This window comes from Dreissena polymorpha, chromosome 1, assembly GCF_020536995.1.
Source record: "Dreissena polymorpha isolate Duluth1 chromosome 1, UMN_Dpol_1.0, whole genome shotgun sequence".
Taxonomy (NCBI): Eukaryota; Metazoa; Mollusca; class Bivalvia; order Myida; family Dreissenidae; genus Dreissena; species Dreissena polymorpha.
The window spans coordinates 5,346,711-5,369,059 of NC_068355.1; the positions used below are offsets into that span (position 1 = coordinate 5,346,711).

Here is a 22,349-nt window from a genome sequence, read left to right on the forward strand (position 1 = left end):
AAATATAGCCCACGATCATTCAATCTGGGTCATAACAATTTTTGCATAAGGGTGATGATATCTATCTAAGTTTATTGGAACTCAGAAACACTCCATGCGATGATGAACTTGTATCCCCGTTGAACAGACTACTTTTGTACCTGTTAACTTTTGTACCAGTGTTAACTTTTGTACCAGTGTTAACTTTTGTACCTGTGTTAACTTTTGTACCTGTGTTAACTTTTGTACCGGTGGTTAACTATTGTGCCCTTGTTAACTTTTGTACCCTTGTTAACTTTTGTACCCTTGTTAACCTTTGTACCCTCGTTAACTTTTGTACCGGTGTGAACTTTCGTACCGTGTTTTTTTACATACTAGTGTTAACTTTCGTACCGGTGTTATATTTCGTACTGGTGTTATATTTTGTATCAGTGTTATATTTTGTACCCCTTTTATATTTTGTACCCATGTTATATTTGTACCCGTGTTATATTTCGTACCTGTGTTATATTTCATACCAGTGTTATATTTCGTACCAGTGTTATATCGTGTACCTTGCTATATTTCGTTCTGGTGTTTTATTTTGTATCGGTGTTATAATTCATATCGGTGTTATATTTCGTACTGGTGTTATATTTCGTACCAGTGTTATTTTTCGTACCGGTGTTACACTGTTAGTGGTGCAATCTGTTTAAGCGTTGTGTGCAGCTGTTGAGATCAATACTGAGGTTACTTTTTATTATTATTTATATGCATGATCCAATATAAACCGTGAATGGCCCAGGAATAATTTCACGAATCCTGGCCGTCTGCGCTAACAAAATGTTCTGGTAAAAAACTTAAATGCAGTCGAATGGCCAATCAATTTGAATCTGGCTGTTTATGATTATGAATATTAGAAAAGCTATAAAGGTACAATTTAATATCTTATTACAATGATAATGTAACAAAATAAACTATTTGGCCAACATTATTTGAGAAATAGTAAACATATACATGAACTGTTCAATACTAGAAATGTGTCAAAAGAACACTGATGCCCAGAATATATATTACAAGCCACAGAAACAAGGGTTGTCACACATATTGTGTTCAGTTGATATAGCATGTATATAACAGTCTTTTGTAATTGTTGCTTCACATAAAGCCTATTTCATATTATGTGATAATTGACCATCAAGCAAGCAGCATAGTTGGTGCCCAAGAATGATTGTGCCCTTGACCTTGAGGAAACAGCAAGGGTTTAGCATGCAACACATTTGTCTAGATATAATACACCCAATCATTCATAACAATTTATTTTGCAAAGCCATGGGGCCGACAAAAAAAGAAATTTCACTATATGCTGTTACATGTAAAGAATATGCAAAAGAGGCTCATTTATTCCTTTGCACATTATTGTATCAGTTTGCATCCTTGTAGTAACAAGACATAAGCTGCATTGTATGCAATTTGTCTTATTACACACGTGTCAAGCTGAATATAAGCCTGCGCACCTGCACAGCCTGGTCAGGAGCCACACTGACCACTAATGAGAGCACACAACCTTGAGTGACTTTAATGCACACTGGGTTACTCCTGAAAAGACTGTTGGTGCACAGGCTGGTACAAAGCTACCATGAGCAAATGTAGCTTTAGACCCATTTTCCCCTGAAGCTTAAATTTGGCTTACCTTGATAATATCGAATAACGAAATTTATGGATTAATACAAAGCTGGGGTGGAACAAAGATTTTGTGCAAAAACCTGCCTTATATACTGAGCTAGTTATGCTTGAGCAGCTTTTGCAGTGGTGCATAACAATTACAAAATCCGTGATCTACTTTTTTAGCTCACCTGAACACAAAGTGATCGTGTGAGCAATATTCTGGTGGGTTGCTGTCCATTGTATGTGTGATACACAATTTTGTTCATACAACATCTCCAACTTAACTACTAGAATGGTTTTTAAGAAACTTCACAGGAGGTGTCTATTAGAGACCCTCAATCAAAGCTGTTGTAGGTCCCCAGGTATCACATGATTTGTGTAGACTTATAAAGCAAATTATTTTTTCTCTATAAAGTCAGGGCCTTGAGGTGTAATACGTGTACTTAGCATAAACAGATAATATTACAAATTGCTAAACTACTAAGTTTGTTTGAATCATAAACTACAACAGTGTAGTGCCACTCCTGGGAAGTTGTGTGAAATGCTCTTTCATGACTTACAATTCATTTTGTCTTTCAAAATCTGTGAAACCACATTTCTCAGTGTTTAATTTTAGGTGTGTGACATCGTTGTGGTCCTTTACTCTGATCATGCCATAAAGGTCAAAACTGGTTCTATTTCTGGTGTTCTTTGATTATATATCACAGTTTCAAAATTTACCTTAACATCTTCTATTAAACAACAAGCCTTAGACATGAAATATTTGGTATATCACTAGTATAGTTGAGGCGCGTTCTGAGCAAACTGTGCAGTCCGCACAGGCTAATCAGGGACGACACTTTCCATCTAATAACTATTATTGGTAAGAAGGGACTTCCTTTCAACAAAAAGTACCAGAAAAGCCGAAAATGTCCTCCATGATAAGCCTGTGCGGACCTGCACAGGCTAATCTGGGACGACACTTTACGCACATGCATTATGCCCAGTTTTCTCAGAACACGACCCAATGGTTTTCTACAAGGTTTGTTAAACATAATGCTAGGACCAAATAATAATAGGGTAAATTATATAAGCATCCCCCCTGACAATTTTTTTAAAGTGAAAGGCACATAGATGTTGTATTTGGTATGTACAATTAATTCTACTGTGAGCCAATTGCATTAAAATCATTATAATTCAAAATTCGCCATGTTTAAGGTTTCAACTTTTGATAAAGGCTTGTTAAAAATGGCTTTCAATATTGACTTACAATATATATCAGGTGAGCATATGAAGCCCATCTTTGCCTTCTTAAGTCTAAAGTTGTTTTTACAGTTACACAATAACAATTACTTGTCAGATCTGCCATAAGGCCATGCAAATTCATGTTTATGGAAAGCATCACTGGGCTAGTTGAAGGTTTTCAGAATCAAGACAGAACAAAATATGTTTGACCATGCTGAAAATTAAGCAGACAAAGTGCTTCAAAACACATTTTTAAACAAACAGTACAGAAATATGGCATGACAGCGTCCAGCTGCTTTAGTGACTACATGTTGTTGCATATATATTGAGATAAATCTCAGTGGATAAAATAAGTAGTAAATAAAGCACCACTTAGTTCAATTTTGATTTTTAAAGTAGAATGGCGGGTACAAGTTTCTTTTTTCAATGTTTTGGGCTCTTCAAAACATTATATAATTTTACAAAGTAATGATTAAGTGTTTTATTTATGTCAAAGAAAGCAGCTGTATGCACTGACTATCGGTTGTCACGACTTCAACACAGCATGGTCTTTTTAGCATGTACTTTCATATTTTGTATCCAATTATATATATAAGAGAAATTGTATGTGATACTAAATTGAGATTGATCTTGAACGGTGTTTGTGGGGGAGGGGGGGGGGGCTAAAGACATTACAAATGAAATGCTTTATGTACGACTTTAAAAAATTTATCGATGATAAATATTTATATGTGTGCATAATTTACTTGAACCACTGCCACAGAGAGTGTGTATGAGAAACATATTGTTCTGAACTTCTTGTTTCGATCTGTTTGGTAAGTCTCTGAAAGTCAAAGTGGCGGTCAACAAAGAACCAACTTTGTATGGCCTCACGCTGCACTAACTTGCCTTTTAATTCTGTGTGATAAACGGAATTTGTACTTTGCTGTATTTCCACCAAATTATTCACACCTTCGTACCGTCGTGAAATAAAATCAATACACGCACGAATTTATCGTGCATTGCACCGAAAACCGGTTACGTCAAACTCAACCGTCTCAATTATAAGAAGAAATTTGTCAACATTGCTGTCTTGCCGAAGCCAGAGGGATATAGAATGGGCGTTGTCCGTACGTCGATTTGTCACAAACATTTAAGGCCTATATCTCAGAAACTATATCAGATATCAAAATGAAACTTCGTGGGTGTATGAGATATCAATGAGGAGGTTTCGCGGGGTTATCAATCCCACGAATTTACTTGTTTAATTCTAATATCAACGATACATTAATACGATACTTACTTCTTACATATATATTTATTTATTATTAATTAAATAACTTGCAAATTGAGTTTTGAAAATATTTTGTAATAATGTATATCTATCTCTGACATTAACTTCGCAAAAGACAGTCACAACCCCGACTGAAGGAAGGTTAGCATAGCGTCAGACATCGCTGACCTTTGGGTAGATTGATCTACATCTGCAGGACGGATAAAGATAGACTCGTTACGTCGAGTTACTGTTGTTGGAGCATCAGAAGAAGGATGCAGCACACACCCACGCCCAAGGAGAAGCCCTGATGCCCAAGCCAACAGAGAGCGCTTATCGGGGCACGCCTCTGTCCATACAAAGAACGACAACGAAGAGGACGAGAGGGACAACTTTTACAACATTCTATCAACTATCATACACGACAGACCAAAGAGGAAAACCATCATTTTTATTTGCGACTTCAATGCCAGGATTGGCAGTACAATGTGGCTTTCAAAACTCAATACATGATAAGCATACCGTGATTTATGTCCAAAAAGCAAACCTACGTCTCTACTGTTGGTTAGCATTAAAACTTATACCAGCATTTATTTATGCCATTATTTAAAATTCCCGTAATTTATCTCTACATTAGTTTCTCTAAATCATGTTCCAAGCGAGTATATCTACATCATACCCGTCAGCATGTGAAATTATTTTAGGTTTGATAAATACGGTATCGTATCGGTACTTTACAGGTTATTTGGAAGAGAAAGCACGGTAATGTTTGAGCGCAAAAATGCACGTGTTTCTCATTAAGTGTTCAGCGCGAAAAAATGCATGGGTTTCTCGTTTTGGGTATGAATATATTGCAAATATATTGATTCGCTATTCGAGGCGTGTATTTGATGGGCATAAATTATGGAAAAGGAGCAAGACGGGGTGATACACAGGCCCGCCCTAAATACACATGCTAAGCTAGTCGTTTAAATTATGTTTACGTTCACTATTGCAATTATAAAAGTCGATATTGATTCATTTTTAGTCCAGATTTTAGCTCGAGACAAGCCCAGGTATTGTCATAGCCATCTCGTCGTCCGCCGTCCGCCGGCGTCGTGCTAAAATCTTTACATTGGCTCTAAAATCAAAGTGCCTCCATCTACATCTTTGAAACTTCATATGCAGATTCACCTTGATGAGTTCTACGCGCCACATCCATTTTGGGGTCACTAGATAAATGGTCAAGGTCACCGTGACCTCTATTTTTTGTTAAATTCTGACATGCTTTCATTTATTAGCTCGGCTGTTTTCGGAGAAAACCCGAGGTATTGTCCTAGCCAGCTCGTCGTGTCCTGTCCGCCGTCCGCGTCGAGCTGAAACCTTAACATTTTGTCAAGGTTTTGAATATTGGCTCTAAAATCAAAGTGCGTCAACCTACAACTTTGAAACTTCACATGTAGCTGCTTCTTGATAAGTTCTACATGCCACACCCATTTTTGGGTCACTAGGTCAAATGTCAAGGTCACTGTGACCTCTAAAAAATTCTGACAAGCTTTCATCTATTCAAAACTGCACCCGCAGCCGAGCGTGGCACCCGTTATGCGGTGCTCTTGTTCAAAACTGCACCCGCAGCCGAGCGTTTGCACACGTTATGCGGTGCTCTAGTTAATTTATGTCACAAGGGATCCTTACACTGGTTCCATTCCTTTGAACGTCAATGGATGAATGTATATTTAAGTCTGAAGCAGCCAATATTTGCTTGATTATTTTGTACAACCCTTTGCCTCATAGTATGCTCTTAATACGAATTTAAATTCGGAATATGTGTATCATTTTTTAGAATCTCGCTGCCTAGGAATAGTTTTATTGGTTTTGTACCTATATATTCAAATTTGAGTATGTTTGAATTTCCGCCAAATTAAAAATGTTTAAGTGTTATCTTTTTGTTCTTATGTAAATATAGTTTACTGTAGCAAGTTATTCTTAAGTTTATTTTCATACGATGACTTAAAGCTTTTCGTTTTGTGGCAAAATTTCGTCATATGCATGGATATATTTTTCGAATACTCGTGATTTACCTACGCTGTTCGGAGGTATGCGTATTTGAATCTAGTGGTTTGAGGGATATTGTTTTGGTGTTGACTGTCCGTCCGTCCATCTTTCAGTCAGTCCGTCCGGCATTTTTGTGTCCTGAGCCATATCTTGGAAGGGCTTTGGCGGATTTCATTCAAACTTGGTATGAGTTTACAGGCCCGTAGCCAGGGTTTTGAAAAGCGGGGTGCTAATTTTAGCCATCTTCAATTGTAAGTGAGCAACAAAGTTGCAAAGGGGGTAGGTACGGGAGGGATTGTACCCCTCCTGCAATTGGGGGCTTTGGAGGTCCTCCCCCTAGAAAATTTTGAAAATGAAACGTAAGCTCCTGCATTCTGGTCACTTTTGTAACTGTATTTAGAGACTGAAGTTATAGAGCAGTTAATATGAAATTTCACTTTCTGATTTTTATTGACCATACTCAGTGACTGTTCGACATGAAGAATATATAACATACATATATTCCCCACCACGGGCGGCACGTTTTTCAATAACCACCTTTTTTATAAGTCACGGATATACATAATTTTATAAGGTGTTTAACTGACACTAGTATTCCCGCACACACTTTGTTCACTTATGCAACAACACATTTAAAGAAAGTAAAATAAAAATAAGATTGGTGTGTTTTACCATTCCAACATTCTACCATTCATAAATCGAGCGAATTTAATGGAAATATTTGACTTTTTTTTCAAAACAATTGTATGTCTGCTACTATGGATAGTACCAGAGGCCTAACATTGCTCTAAACGTGCTAGCAGTGTATTGTACAACAAACACTGATTAATAAAACTGGGTATTCTCTAATCTGCATCAATACTCAAAACGAAATCAAATTGGTATTACTGGTTACTTAAATCTGTTTTAACTATGTTTCACAAATAAGTTATCTTTTTTTTCTAATCGAATTTCAGAAACATATAACACTTAAAGCTTCATTAAGACCCTATAACCACAAACTACTGGCCCTACCCTATGGTCTCAAAGTCCTTAACAATGTATACCAAGACGTTGAAGAAAAAAGATGTACAGTACTTATATGCCCATTATATGCTTAAGATCCGTCACAGTTGATGAACATTAAACGTTAACATCCACCCGATCATATGTTATAATGTTTTAAATTCACCATAACAACTGTTTAAGAGTATGACAGACCTAGTGTCAAGTTGGATATAATTAAAATATTGTCATGAATTGTTGGTAAACTACAAAAAAGCTACATTACTTTGAAGAAATGATTTGTTTTCTTGTCATTCAACAAAAAGATTATCCTGTCTTGAGTATTGCTGATATTTTTTATTGGAAACCCCTTTAGGCGATCCGAAAATGGTTGTACGGGGATATAACAAAATGACAGCGCAGTCTGTCGAAAATGCTGTGCACAGTGTGTTTATAATTGTTATAAATCGTGGTATAATGCAAAGTGGTTAACTAGTGACCCATTAGTCTTCGGCAATAGTCAAAGGATGTCATTTGATTTCAGTCATTTTCGGAGGCTGCCATAATATTCCGTTAATAAACATCTAAAAGGTATATTTTTTATAAGATTATTTATTAAAGTTATTCAAATTGTTTTTCAAGCCATTTAGATAATTGCCGAAAAAGGTAATTCGACTGGGATTTCAAACAACAATAAGTAGGCTTCATCATTTTGTTATGATATCTATTACAGTAATAACAGACATTTATAACGATGACAAAAGTTACAAAACAATCATTCAGCATCAAATATCTATAAATAAGTATCGCTTTTATACGGATTAGATTGCAAGGTTAATAATTTTGCATTATACAGAAAACAAATATCCATTTATAACAAAGATTCCAATTCCATTTTGCGGGGACCGGCTTCTTAGATCTGCTCAAATTTTGCTGTCAAAACTTCAGTTGATTTCAACAATTATACGGTTAAAAATTGTTAATAAAATTACGCGCTATCTTTGAAATGACTTAATCGAGAAATTGATTGTATGTTGACCTGTCGGTTGCATATTGAATACAACAGTATTTTAACGCTTAAATACAAATACTCACTGCATGCACTGGGTTCCCGGAAAAAATAAATAACCGTTTTCGCGTAAAATAAAGTTGGGTGCAAATTAAAGTACAATTTTTTTTTACTTGTAAAAAACATTGGGTGCAAACGCACCCAGCGCACACCCCTAACTGTGGGTATGGTTTATAGATGGATAAGAGTATAATGAACGCCAAATGGCATTGTACACCATCTGTTAATAACGGAGTTATGGCCCTTTAAAAATGTTTTTTGTGTGTCCGGAGCCATATCTTGGAAGAGCTTTGGCGGTATTAATTGAAACATGGTATGAGTATGTATATTGATAAGAGGATGATGCACGCCAAATGGCATCGTACACCATCGGATAATAACGGAGTAATGGCCCTTTGTAAAAATGCTTTTGTGTGTGTCCGGAGCCATATCTTGGAAGTGCTTTGACGGATTTCATTACAACGTGGTATGAGTATATATTATGATAAGAGGATAATGCACGTTGGCGTTGTCCATCCGTCCAGAAAACGATTGGGTCCAGAAGTATATTGGCGGGGGATATCAATTCTACGAATTTGCTTGTTTTTCGTTGGTGCCCGGTGGGCGTTCTGGGTGCTTTCGGTTGTGTGTTTAACGATAACGATATAGTAATAGCCGTTAATTTGTAGATTTCTCTAAAATTAGAGGTTTCAGGAGGTGATGTAGGCAACTAGACACCGTTCATAAGCCATAGGTCATCATACGCCTCCTGCCATTTAAAGGGCCTTTTCACATTTTGGTAAATTGACAAAATTAAATAGAAAGGTTGGTTCAGAATCGCAAATTGTCGTTTAAGCTATGATATTTGTGAGGAAACAGTAATACTGAACAGTTACCATGATCTAAAATAGCCGTTTTATGCTTTTTTGACGATTTAAAAGCCTGAATATTATAAAGAGTCGCAACGCGAAACGATTGAATAATTTAGAGAGTTCAGAATCTGTTGCTGTCGTTATATTTTGTGAAATTACCAGGATTGCTTATATAAAGTATAAAATACAGTTTTCATTGTATGAGCACGGATGGCCAAGTGGCCTAAGTGGGTAGATTTTTACTCCAGGACTTCATGGGCCAGTGGTTCGAGCCATGTTGAGGGATACTTTTTTCTTTTTTAAACTGTATTATTGAGTTTTTAGTGGAGCCTTTTAGATCCAATGTTTATCAATATAAAGTATTTTAAAACAAACTTCAATACAAACCAAAATATGTGAAAAAAGGAAAGGAAAACGGACAAATTTGCAGTTAGGTTTCGTATCCTGCTCAAGTTTAAACCTGAATTATTCATATCTTCCGATTATTGTTTTGGGTGTTACGTGAAGTCATACCGCAGCTGCTTTTAACAACACGTACGTTTCACTTTGTGAACTTTTTGAAAATTGGTGTGGTGGATTGGTATTTGAGGCGTCCTGTGTGCTGTTTGTGCATCGGCGGTGGCAAGCAGATTGGACGGACCGTAACGTCCATGGGCTTGTTCTTTTGAATGGTGGGTTTATTTGTGCACTTGTTCGATTTTTAGTTTATGCTTACCGTATAATGTTTATTAATAATATTTCACTTTTCGCATGCCAAGCATGTGCATGTTTAATGGTACGCTACAATGCATATGTTCCGTATCGATTTACAGAAAAGCTTATTATACTTAATTCTGAATTTTTAAAAGGAGCGTTAATGCAACATTATGTCATCAGAAATCCACAACATATGTATCCGAATTTTTCGCCATATGGTCTCTTCACGATAAGCTACGGTTCCGGCGATTGAATCAGTATGGAAAGTATGCTTGCTTGTATGGACGGACAACATGAGAACATTCATCAGTAAATCTTCATTTTAATTACGTCATACATTTTTGTTGCGAAATGCTGATTTAAATTGTGTGGAAGATGTGTGTTAACACGTGTGTATCATTTCGTTCAGAATGTACGCAGAAAGTCACAAGGTGGATTTCAGGACGGGCTTGGGTGCATAATGACTAGCTTTGGTCTCCGCGAATGTCTATACTATGCCAAGGAGCTGGGTTCAAGTGTATATCTATGCTTCCTTGACGCTCGTCAGGCCTTTGACCGGGTATGGCACGATGGACTATTTCATAAATTTTTATCAATTTCCAGAGCTTATGATCCTGATCCAGTCATTGATACAAACACCCTTCTCGCACTCCGTGAAATGTATCGGAACTCAACAAGCCGCGTTCGCCATCGAGGATTGATCTCGGAACCACTTCCGGTCGGGCAAGGAACCCGTCAGGGAGGAAAAGTTCGCCGCTGTTGTATCTTATTTACATAAATGGCCTGATGGAGAAACGTGAAGAGAGTGGTAATGGCCTGTGCATTTATGACATTAATATGGCTTCGCCTACCGTGGCCGATGATATGGTTCTAGTATCATACTCTAAAAATGGTCGCGAGAGGATGCTTAAGATTTGCTATGAATATGCAAACAGGTGGAGGTTTCTTTATAATGCATCGAAGTGCTCCGTACTAGTCTATAATAAGAAGACAGAAGAGACTTCAACCTTTTATCTAGGACATGATCGTCTGCCCGCTAGCGACAAGTATACCCATCTTGGTATTGAATGCAACTCTTTTCTGACCACTAATAATGCGATTCATGATGCATGCGTGCGACTGCGAGAAACATACATGAGCTTGTGCGCTAAAAGGGTAGCGCCTGAAAGACTTAGTCCACCAACTCTATCAACAATATTTAACTCGTCTGTTTTCCCTAAGGCCTTATATGGCTGTGAGCTATGGAAAAACAACTCGCAAAGTGATCTCGTACAACTTTCAATTGCACAGAACTTTTGCCTGAAACACATGCAAGGGTATGACAGAAACATCTCAACAGATTATTGCCTGTCAACCGTAAATACCGTTCCGATTGTAAATGAACTGGATATCAGAAAACTAACATTCCTCGGCCAAATATGCATATTTAAATCCTAAATACCTAGCGAAAGATATCTTCAACAATAGACTTATACGTCACATTGAACTAGAAGGCCAATGCCTCGGATATATCCCTGATGCATACAGGATACTACAAAAGTATGACTTAATGAACGTCTTACGCTCATACATCCAGGATGGAAATTTCCCCACAAAGCGACAATGGAAGAAAATAGGTGAGCGAAAAGTCGTAATGAATATAAAGAACGAAATAAAGAGTCGCATCAAGGACAACGATCAATGGGGAGTAACTGCGCGTGTAATAGACTCCAATAATTACTCCCCTTTATGGAGAGTAGCAAAAGACAATCCAAAAATAATTAACGTGTGTAAAACAATATTGAATAGCATAGGTATGTTTGTGTCTAGACAGTGTGGAGAAGAATGCAGACATTGCTGCTTGAAAACCGTTAATCTCGTAATTCATAAGTTGTGTTATTGTCACTTGCTAGAGGATAAGCGAAAACATTTATGGACAATTCTAATTGAATGCATCGGAATAACGGAATTTTCGCGCTTCATCCACTTAAATGGCTTAGAACAAAGTGTATCGTTGCTGAAAATGATATCTGAAACTGTTGACTGATATTTTGTGCATTTTCAATTGTGCAAAGCTGCTGTTAGCATCCTGAACTAGGGTTAGACGCTCTGAGCCACTTTTTCACATATGTTGATATGTCGATCCAATCTATTGTACCTTACACTATATAGCAGTCTTCCGTGGAAGGCAAAACCTGTGACATATATTAAGTATATTCGCCTTTTATTTCTGTATTTTTGTTTTCGCTTTAAGACATATCCTCGGCGAATAAGTTACACTGAAAAAAGGTAATTATTGTTATCTCAATGTGATTATTTTCCTTAGGAATTACAGGAATTAACATTTATTTATCATTTATATATAATCTAATTATGTTATACTTATCTTTGTGAATAATCTAATGCCTGTATTGAGGTGTTTCTTTTTTATCTTTGTGTGTGTATATATTCGATTGTTCTTCCTTGCTTGTATTATATGTTATGCTCTTCATGAATGGAGGAAAATAAAATTCTATCTATATATTTATTTTGAAACACGTTTTGTTTTTACTGGATTAGTGTATACAAGACAACTTGGTTGATCGTGGTTGATCTATTTTTAACCATAAGTCATTGCGTAATATGTTTTGTTGTTTCTAATTTTTTTGACTTTTTTAACTTTTTAACGCCTGTTTTACGTGTTTTCCAAGGTATGTTAAAGGGGCCTTTTCACAGATTTTGGCATGTTTTGAAGTTTGTCATTAAATGCTTTATATTGATAAATGTAAACATTGGATCTAAAAAGCTCCAGTAAAAAATCCAGGATAAAATTAAAAAATGGAAAAAAAGTTGCCCGCAGGGCTCGAACCAGTGACCCTCGGAATCCTGGAGTAAAAATCAAATAGACCGCTCGGCCATTCTGCCAATTGCATACGTCTAACGTATTTTATACTTTATATAAGCAATTTTCGAAGTTTCACAAAATTAAACGACAACAAAAGAACTAGATATATTTGTGCGTGATTTTTAAAGTTTAATCTCATTATCACTTTAGTCGTAACCCGGCGACAACAAAGCCGTGTTTCAAGATATTGGAGGCGACTGATTAGAGCAACGTATTAACCAGAAGAAACGCCGACATTTGAGTCGCGTTCTGAGAAAACTGGGCATAATGCATGTGCGTAAAGTGTCGTCCCAGATTAGCCTGTGCAGTCCGAACAGGCTAATCAGGGACGATACTTTCCGCTTAAATGACATTTTTCGTTTAAATGTAGTCTCTTCTTAGCAAAAATCTAATTTAGGCGGAAAGTTTCATCCTTGAGTAGCCTGTGGGGACTGCACAGGCTAATCTGGGACGACATTTTGCGCATATACATTATGCCCAGTTTTCTCAGAACGCAACTCATTTTTGTCACGGTCGTGTGCGGCCAATCGGGAATGCAATTAGTGATGGCAGTGACGACGAAGACGATCACACTCCATCACATCATGCAAATGCACAGCCATGCACAAAACAAAAACAGTGTCATTGATTATTGATTATTTGATGAAGAGATGTGGATGTACGAGGCGTTTTGAAAATAACTTTTCACCAGCTTCTGCACATCAGTCCATATTAAGCATGCGCGTGAAGACCAATGATGGAAAGGAAATGTCCCTTATGGGACTTTAAAGCAATTTCTCAGACATATCTTCTAGCACGAAGACATAAAAGAAACGATCCCGCGTAATTACACAATTTACAGTTAATGGTGTTTCAAATTATAAAGCAAATGTTCAAATGTTTTTTAACGATAAACATGCAACGTCGTAGCTACGCTGAGGCACGCTGAGGCAGTTGTCTCGGCTTAATGTGCAGAGCGATGTTGAGATTACAAGAAAACAAGAGGAAAATTTATTTCAAAGAATAAAATCTATATAAGAAATTGGGGCAATTTAATGAATTTTAGGCACTATGATATTCACAATCAAATATATTATCATTGAGTACAATTGTTTCATGTTGAGGCAGATAATTATTTCAATTTAATAACTTCAATTGATGCCGTTGTAAAATACAGATAAACTGCTTTCCACTAATGTCGTCAGCTAGGTACCACTTGTCATTGCTTGTTTCGCCCTTTCAAACCTAGGACAAGCTCTAAGTGGCGGGCGGCAATGTTGATCAGACACTACCCATTAGTGGATGGCTTCCAGCTACTGGCGTTCCTCCTTAGCCACAGCCAGCTGGAGCTTCTTTCTGCTGCCTGTGATACCTTCTTAATGGCCAGCTTTCTCGCCTGCCCCACTATTCCCATATCCTGGAACATCTTTCCCAGCGATGGTGCAGGAAACCCTCTGCATCCCACTTCAATCGGGTAGTTCCATGATCTCCACCCGGCCTCTCTACATTCCTGGATGAGATCTTCGTTCTTGGCCTTCTTTCTCTCATGTGCCTGAGTACATCTTTCTTCCCACGGTACAGTCAGCTCTACCAGAATGATCTTTTTTGTCTTTTCGGAGACCATCACAATGTCTGGACGTAGGGTAGTGTGGACAATGTCTGGAAACTGCAGCTGTTTTCTAAGATCTGCCCGTAGTTCCCAGTCATTTGTGCCGTCTAGGATACTCGGATGTTCTCCCTTTGTACCCTTCATTGCTGTCCCTGCTGGTACAAAGTTGATGTGCTTTGCCCCTGCATGTACTCGTGCCTTCTTCTTGTGTCTCTCAAGTGTATCAGCTACCTCTCGGAGTACCTGGTCATGTCTCCAGTGATATATCCCCTGGGCAAGTGCTTCTTTACACGAGGACAAGATGTGGTCCAGGGTAGCTCTTCCTCCACATAGGGTGCATTCTGCTGTCTCTATCAGCCCCCATCTCTGGAGATTAGCCGGTGTTGGCAAGACATCATAAACTGCCCGGATCAGGAACTGCAGTTGAAAAAACTGGTACTTCCAGATATCTGTCCATGACAGTTTCCTCCATGTTGTCTGCCACTTTGTCCAGCTTCCCTGGCTCCCCATCTGAACTGCTTTCACCTTTCTTGTCTCTTCTTCCTTTCGGATTTCGCTCTGAACAAGTTCTCTTCTTTGGACTGTTGTGGCTGAACTCCACGGTTGTCTAGTGTTCAAGACAAGTCCCTGTCTACCTTGACAACTTGTTCCCACTATGTCTTGATGTCTCAGTCGACTCTCTGCCTGCTCAACTGCATTGGATGCTGACCATCTTCTTTCAGTTCTGACCTCTATCCCTGCATTTCTGATGCTCATGTCACTAGAGTCTCGTAGGGTCAACACGAGCCTTGCCTTACTAACTTTGTACTCCTCTACAATTGATGAAAGAGGGAGCTGCAACATTCCAGTTCTGTTGTAGAGTCCAATACTTGTCATACATGATGGAAGTCCGAACCATCGTCTCAGGCTCTTGTTTATCATGCATTCCAAGCTATCAACCGTCGATGGCCACAGAAGACGGGGCAGGAGGCCATGCTGAAAAAGCCATGCCTTGAACTTCCCTGGTAGGCCCGTTCCCTCTATCTTTGCAAGCCCACTCCTCAGTTGCTGCCTGGTGCGCTCTGTGTTATTTCTGCTATTTCTTATTTATTATTGACAACCCCGTCAAGTGCTTGGGTAAATGGTTTGACACCACACTGGGTGATAGCAGATTTGTCAATAAGTGATGGGATATCCTCGCCCTGTACCATGAGTGTTATCTTCTGTCAGACTTTGCCTCTTCTCAAGATAAGAAATCTTGACTTCCTTGGTTTGAAGGCCATTCTAGCCCATGACACAACATCTTCAAGGGCTGATAGGATCCATCGAGCTTGTATGTGGGACTCTGTTGTGATAGTCAGATCATCCATAAATCCCCTCTGTGGTGGAAGTCTGATCTCTGTCTGGGTCTTCGGTCCCCTTGACTCCCTGTCTTCGGCTTTGATGATGAGATTCATAGCGGCGGTGAACAGTACTACTGACACTGTGCAGCCGGTTACAATCCCCTTCTGAAGCTGTATCCAGGATGTTGTAAAGTTCTTTGTTGTGAAGCGTATGTTGATGTTTCTGTAGTAGCTTCTGACAATGCTCTGAATATGTTCTGGTACATGGTGGTGTTTCAGAGCAAGCTCTATTACCTGGTGGGGTACCGTGCCATACGCATTTGCTAGATCCAGCCATACAACTGTGAGATCTGTCTTGTTGATCTTAGCTTTCCTGATTAACTGGCTAATAGCGAAAATGTCTCAGCAAAATGATTTGGAAAAATCCGTATATTAAACAAAGCGTCGAACTGTACACTTCAATGCTATAATCTTTGTGGGCATGGGTACGTACCGAGCTAAAATCGGGTGTTCGACGGTAAGGTCTCGGTCTATATTGGACCTAGACACGATTCGACGTAGATCTGTTTTCTTCATACTATAAGGTAGATCTATATTATTTTAGTATTTCAATAATAAATATATATAGCACATTCTATTATCCATATACATATTATGGCTTGTACGAGAGCTGCCTCTCTTTTTTTTCTTTTTCTATCTGACTTCAAATGAATTATATTACTGTTTATCTGAATTTGAGGTTGTTACGTCATTGTCACTTCAAAGACCGTTTATTTTAACAAAATCTTAAAGGGATCTTTTCACGCTTTGGTAAATTGACAAAATTGAAAAAAGTTGTTTCAGATTCGCACATTTTCGTTTTAGTTATGATATTTGTGAGGAAACAGTAATACTGAACATTTACCATGGTCTAATATAGCCATCATATGCATCTTTTGACGATTTTAAAACCTAAAAATTATAAAGCGTTGCAACGCGAAACGATTGAATAATTTGGAGAGTTCTGTTTTTGTCGTTAAATTTTGTGAAACTACGAAGATTGCTTATATAAGGTATAAAATACGTCAAGCATGTGTACTCGGCGGAATAGCTCAGTAGGCTAGAGCGTTTTTACTTCAGGACTCTGGCAGGACTCCAGGGGTCACTGGTTCGAAACCTGCTCCGGGCAATGTTCTTTTCCTTTTTTTAATTTTATTCTTGATTTTTTACTGGAGCTTTTACGATCCAATGTTTACATTTATCAATATAAAGCATTTAATGAATAAGTTAAAAAATGCCAAAATCTGTGAAAAGGCCCCTTTAAATTGACAATAAACTTGTAGAATATTTTTTTGTTAACTTTATTGATATATAACGGCCATATGTAGCGTCCACGATTCCGATCATTTAGGTATAAAATGTGGTTTAAATGGCCTTTAACACGCACCAGAGACGTTCTAGGTATAACAAAAATTATCTTTTTGCAGGTAGGACTGCCTAAGGATGGATCAAACAATATTGGAGGTGCAATTTGCGGCATACCGAGGGACACTCAATTACCCCCATGGCAGGGCAGGACCCCCCCCCCCCCCCCCCCTGGCCCCCAGTGAATGCCGACTTGTTCTTTTCTGCAATGAAGACTTGTAAGTATTCCACATTGTGAAAACTGGTTCATGGGTTTGTTTCTGGAGTTGAAATTATTGTTTGTGAAATTGTGAAGTAGCCTGCAATCAGCCGCTGTTTTATTAGGTGAAAATGCCCTGTATCTATGAACACTTTCAACACTCCTAAATCAACTGACCATATTTGGATCTTTAAAATTACCTACTTTTGCACTTTAATTAAGAATTATCAAATTCTTGGTATACCAAAATGGTGCATTTCATATGACACCAATACTGCTTGCTACAAAGCTTTCACAGTTGCATGGATTTTATCTTCAAACCTTTTCAAAGACCCACATCACTCAACTTCAGTTTGATCTTGACATTGACCTATTTTTTGCATTAAGACTTCAAATGGGCAAATGAATTGATACTGATCCGGCTTCCACCAGGGGTGTCACCATTTATATTTATATTTTAATTTAGGGTCACTGTCACATAACCCGAAATTTAATGTTAAAACCCTTTCGTACCTTAGAAATGTTTGTCATGCTTTAATAACCTTTTTGCGCTTTGGTCATTTTAAAAAACTTTCAAAAAAAATTTGTTTTAAATTAGTGCATGTTCAATGTCACAAGGCATTCAATTTTGCTATAGGTCAGCCCCTGTTTCAACATGGAATGTTGAGTTTCTCTGTGGACACTGATTTATCAGGAGCATGCTACTTAGATACTAATGGCTTCAACTAGACTATTTAACTGTGAGAAAAGTGGAGCTTGCCATCTGCAGATGACAATTGTATTATCCTACTAATGTAACCATTGGGAGAATTTTATAGAACCATAGTTTTTCATCTTTGCGTATGTTTTCTGCCATGTCTTAGAAGCTTTTCTTATTTCTTCTCAACGAAAATGCATACAGTCGGAAAGAAGAAAACTTTAAAACTTTTATACATATGAGTCGTGTTCTGAGAAAACTGGGCATAATGCATGTGCGTAAAGTGTCGACCCAGATTAGCCTGTGCAGTCCGTACAGGCTTATCAGGGACGACACTTTTACACTTATATTGGATTTTTGCTAAAAAGAGACTTCATTTAAACGAAAAATGTCATAAAAGCAGAAAGTTTTGTCCCTGATTAGCCTGTGCGGATTGCACGGGCTAATCTGGGACAACACATTACGCACATGCATTAAGCCCAGTTTTCTCAGAACAAGACACATATATACCCATACTTCAAGAACAATCCCTGGGGGCTATACTGAGACTATATATCATGTCTTGATATGTATAAATATGATTAACAATGAAGACAGAGAAATATAATAAAGTTTGATGTTTTACATTTCAAATACCGGTAAAAAAAACAACTGTATGATTATGTTTTGAAGATTATTTAATTGTACTATATCTATACAAGGAAATTGTTGCTACATGTAGTTAGACACGTAGATTGTTATAACTACTACTTTACCTTAAGTATTGCTGCTCATGTGAGTCAACGTTCCTGCATTACAGGTTTAGGGACGTCTTGGCATCTAAGTGCAGAATTTGAAGCAAATGTGACATAAACCCTCTAGACCGATGAGAGAAACAACACTGAACTTAAATTTCGGATATAACCCTGAACAATTGTCATCAATCACATGACATGCTGCTCACCACTAGAGGAAGACCCCTATTGAATTTGGCTTTGATTCCTCTAAGGTAAAGGTCACATACATACTTCCTTTATGTGACAGCCTTGTTGAAGGGATATCTTAAGTTCTGTCTGTGACTCTTCCTCATATTTGGATTAGTTGTTGCTTACCACTGGAGGAAGACAGCTATTGATTTTGGCGTTAATATCTTGAAGGTCCATGTCACTAGGCCATATTATTAATTTTCTTTATTAGCAACCTTATTCAAGTGATTTTTTCAGTTCTTTATGCCAAGACGAAGACTTCTATCCATTTTGGTGTTGATACTCCAAAGGTCAAGGTCACATCTTTACCCGGTATATGGTTTTGTTGTATGAAAATAGTATCTGAGAGATATACTTAAGTACCTCTTGACACTCTCAACCTAAGTTGCCTGTAACTAACAGAACACAAGGTCAAGCTCACATTCTAACCTTTCTATTTCATGAAGTAATTTCTCATCTGTCCTGGGAACACATAATATGATAATTGTATTTTCATGTTTTTTGCCAAGAAATTTCTATTCAGGATCTTTTATTGTATGGTAGCATATGAACGTACTATTGTACTGTAAATATGCATTTAGGATGGCATGCATGTTTCACAAACATTTTTTATCTGTGATATGAGGCTACTTTGTGATTAAATTGCAATTGCTGCACAAACAGGACAAATAATGATGTCCCCCCTCCTTTTATATGTAGGAATACATTTTAAAAATACCATAAATTTCCTAATTTTACGTGTAATGGCTATACATTTTATAAAAAGCAATCCTTTATTGATGGACTCTTTAAAAAAAAAAAAAATTATTCACAACATGGTCCTGGTAGGATTTCTTTTCTGAAAATAGTGCCATTTAAAGACATTAACTAAAGTGCACTTGCTCATACAGGTTTTCTCGTGCACATTTTATTCAAGAAGGTTTTACTAGAACTTTAATGTTCCACTGCACGCAAGAATTGTCATTATGAAATGACCCCTTTCCTATATATACATATAAGGGTTCATTTTACGAATGAATACTAAGTATTGTTAAATTATAATATTTATACATTAATTAATTTACAGTAACTGACCAGACACTAGAAGGTCCAGGTGCTGATAAACTACACAAGATCAAGTCCTGGTGTACTACACCCTACAGGTATTGGCTTGTGATAAAAGGAGTGGCATGGTTGTACTTTTATATAGGAGAAATATTGTGTATGACATGCATTAAGAAAAGAGATGAATTTTTATGCCTAAAGGCTGGCACATAATTTTTAGCTCGGCTGTTTTTGGAGAAAACCCGAGGTATTGTCATAGCAAGCTCTTCGTCCGCCGTCCGCGTCGTGCTGAAACCTTGACATTTTGCTCTAACATCAAAGTGCTTCCACCTACAACTTTGAAACTTCATATGTAGATGCATCTTGATGAGTTCTACACGCCACACCCATTTTTGGGTCACTAGGTCAAAGGTCAAGGTCACTGTGACGACAAAAAAAAAAATTCTGACAAACTTTCATTTATTCAAATTGCACCCACAGCCGAGCGTTGGCACCCGTTATGTGGTGCTCTTGTTTTAATCGTATGTTGGTCAGTACGTCTGTCCACAATTGTGTGTCTCGTTTATATCTTTACAACTTATGGATGGATTTTTAAATAACCTGGCACAAATGTGTAGCATAGTTAGAGGAAGTGTCACGTGCAAGACCCTGGTCCCTGTCTCAAAGTTCAAGGTCACACTTAGCTTTTTAAGGTCATATTTTAAGATTCTACATTGATTGGCCTGTTTGGTTGATATCTTTGTCATTAATGGATTTTAAAATGACATGGCACATATGTAAAGCACAGTATGAGGAAGTGACGCTTGAAAGACCTAGGTCCCTAGCTAAAATGTCAAGGTCACACTTAGACTTTCAAGCTTACCGGTATATTTCATGATTGTGCATTTATAGATGTGTCCAGTCCATATGTATGTCATAAGTTGATGGATTTTAAAATACCTTGGCACAAATATGTAGCACAGTAAGAGGGAATGTCGGGCTTAAGACCATCCTTATCTCAAAAATCAAGGTCGCAATTAACCTTTTAAGGTATTATTTTAAGTGCATTGATAGGCGTGTCCTGTCCATATTTTTGTCATTAGTGGATGGATTTTAAAATAACGTGGCACAAACGTATAGCACAATATGACGAAGTGTCATGCGCAAGACCCAGTTCCCCAGGTCAAAGGTCAAAGTCACACTTATACTTTCAAGATCATATTTCATCATCGGCATTTAAAGGCGTGTTGGGTCAACATCTTTGTTATCAATGAATTGCTTTTAAAATAACTTGGTACAAATGTGTAGCACAGAAGACGAAGTGACACGCGCGGCTCAGGTCTCTTTATGGATTTTGCATTAAGAGGTGCAGCTGGTCTGTCGTGTGTTTGACCAAGGTCCCTATCCCAAATGTCAAAAACCCAGCAGGGGCATGTGTCATCCTCTGGAATCAGTTCTTGTTTTGTCACAGAATACTAGTATTTTAAAAGAAAGTTCTTACGGACATAGAGATTACCATGTATTTAAGCTGGTATATGACTATCTATAATCTTATGGATATTGATGCAAATTGTCATTGATGACATGGCTAGGTCATGGTCACGAAGAAGTGGGTGAACCTTGTTGCCTCTAAAGACATGGTTAAAGTAAAGTTGTGTTTGGACCACAACTTTGTCAAGCATTATGTGATTGTAAAATAAATTGGCGCAATTGACCACTATATCGAGATGAGGATGTCGCATGAAGCAACCATTTTGTTTATTATTTTTTTAACAATTGTGTGTTTTAGTTTTATTTGGTTAATTGTACAAATATGAATAAGCATGACACGTTTTTATTGTATAATATATGTTATTTATTACCAGAGTCCCTTTAAAATTAATGTTTAATATGATTCTGTACACTTTCAAGTTTTGTTGGGATCAACTTTAGATTTATGGCCTCTTAATTGATGGTAATTGAGGAATTTTGTATGTACGGAGCCATCGCATAGAATTTTATTAATTCAATTGAATTTAATATCATCACACTGGTTGAGATTAAATGAATTTTTTCAGTTCATTGATTGTTTGTTTAAATAAGTTCCATGTGCTATAATTTACTTGACTTTAAATGTCTCTTTCAGTGTTTCTGGCGGCTGGTGGAGCGATTAAAGAAAAGCCATGCTAATGTTGCAATGATATGTATGCTAAACAAAATAAATAAATTTAAAAAAAAATGTTTTAATTATTGTTGTTAAATATAATTTATCAAACTTCCTTAGATGCAAAAGCCAGTGTATCGGTTTGATTTCATGGCCACGGTATAATTTAAGTATATTAGCTTTAGAAATTTGGGCATTAAAATGGAAGTAAATATGACATTTACATCATTTGACAGTTTACTAACAATAAAAAACGCGTTATTTATTAAATTGAATTACAGGAATATTGCTTATTCTAATTGCATTGAATAATGAAACAATAGTGATGTTCCAACAACGCCAAACAGAGGGCTATGAACGACTTTATCAACATGATATCTCGTCTGAAGGATTTCGCTCCATGTTAATT

General features: G+C 37.4%; 1 protein-coding gene and 1 long non-coding RNA gene across 2 annotated transcripts; one reads left to right on the plus strand and one right to left on the minus strand.

Annotated features, from left to right (window-relative positions):
• Positions 1 to 13,866: 13,866 nt before the first annotated feature.
• LOC127864912 (uncharacterized) lies at positions 13,867 to 15,108 on the minus strand. Its single transcript, XM_052404803.1, has one exon. It carries the CDS (start codon positions 15,106 to 15,108, stop codon positions 13,867 to 13,869), a length of 1,242 nt encoding a protein of 413 aa, XP_052260763.1.
• Positions 15,109 to 16,976: 1,868 nt separating this feature from the next.
• Positions 16,977 to 22,015, plus strand: LOC127869247 (uncharacterized). Its single transcript, XR_008044488.1, has 4 exons — positions 16,977 to 17,131; positions 18,609 to 18,797; positions 19,841 to 19,916; positions 21,923 to 22,015. It is a non-coding gene; the product is annotated as an uncharacterized LOC127869247 (long non-coding RNA).
• The last annotated feature ends 334 nt before the right edge of the window (positions 22,016 to 22,349 follow it).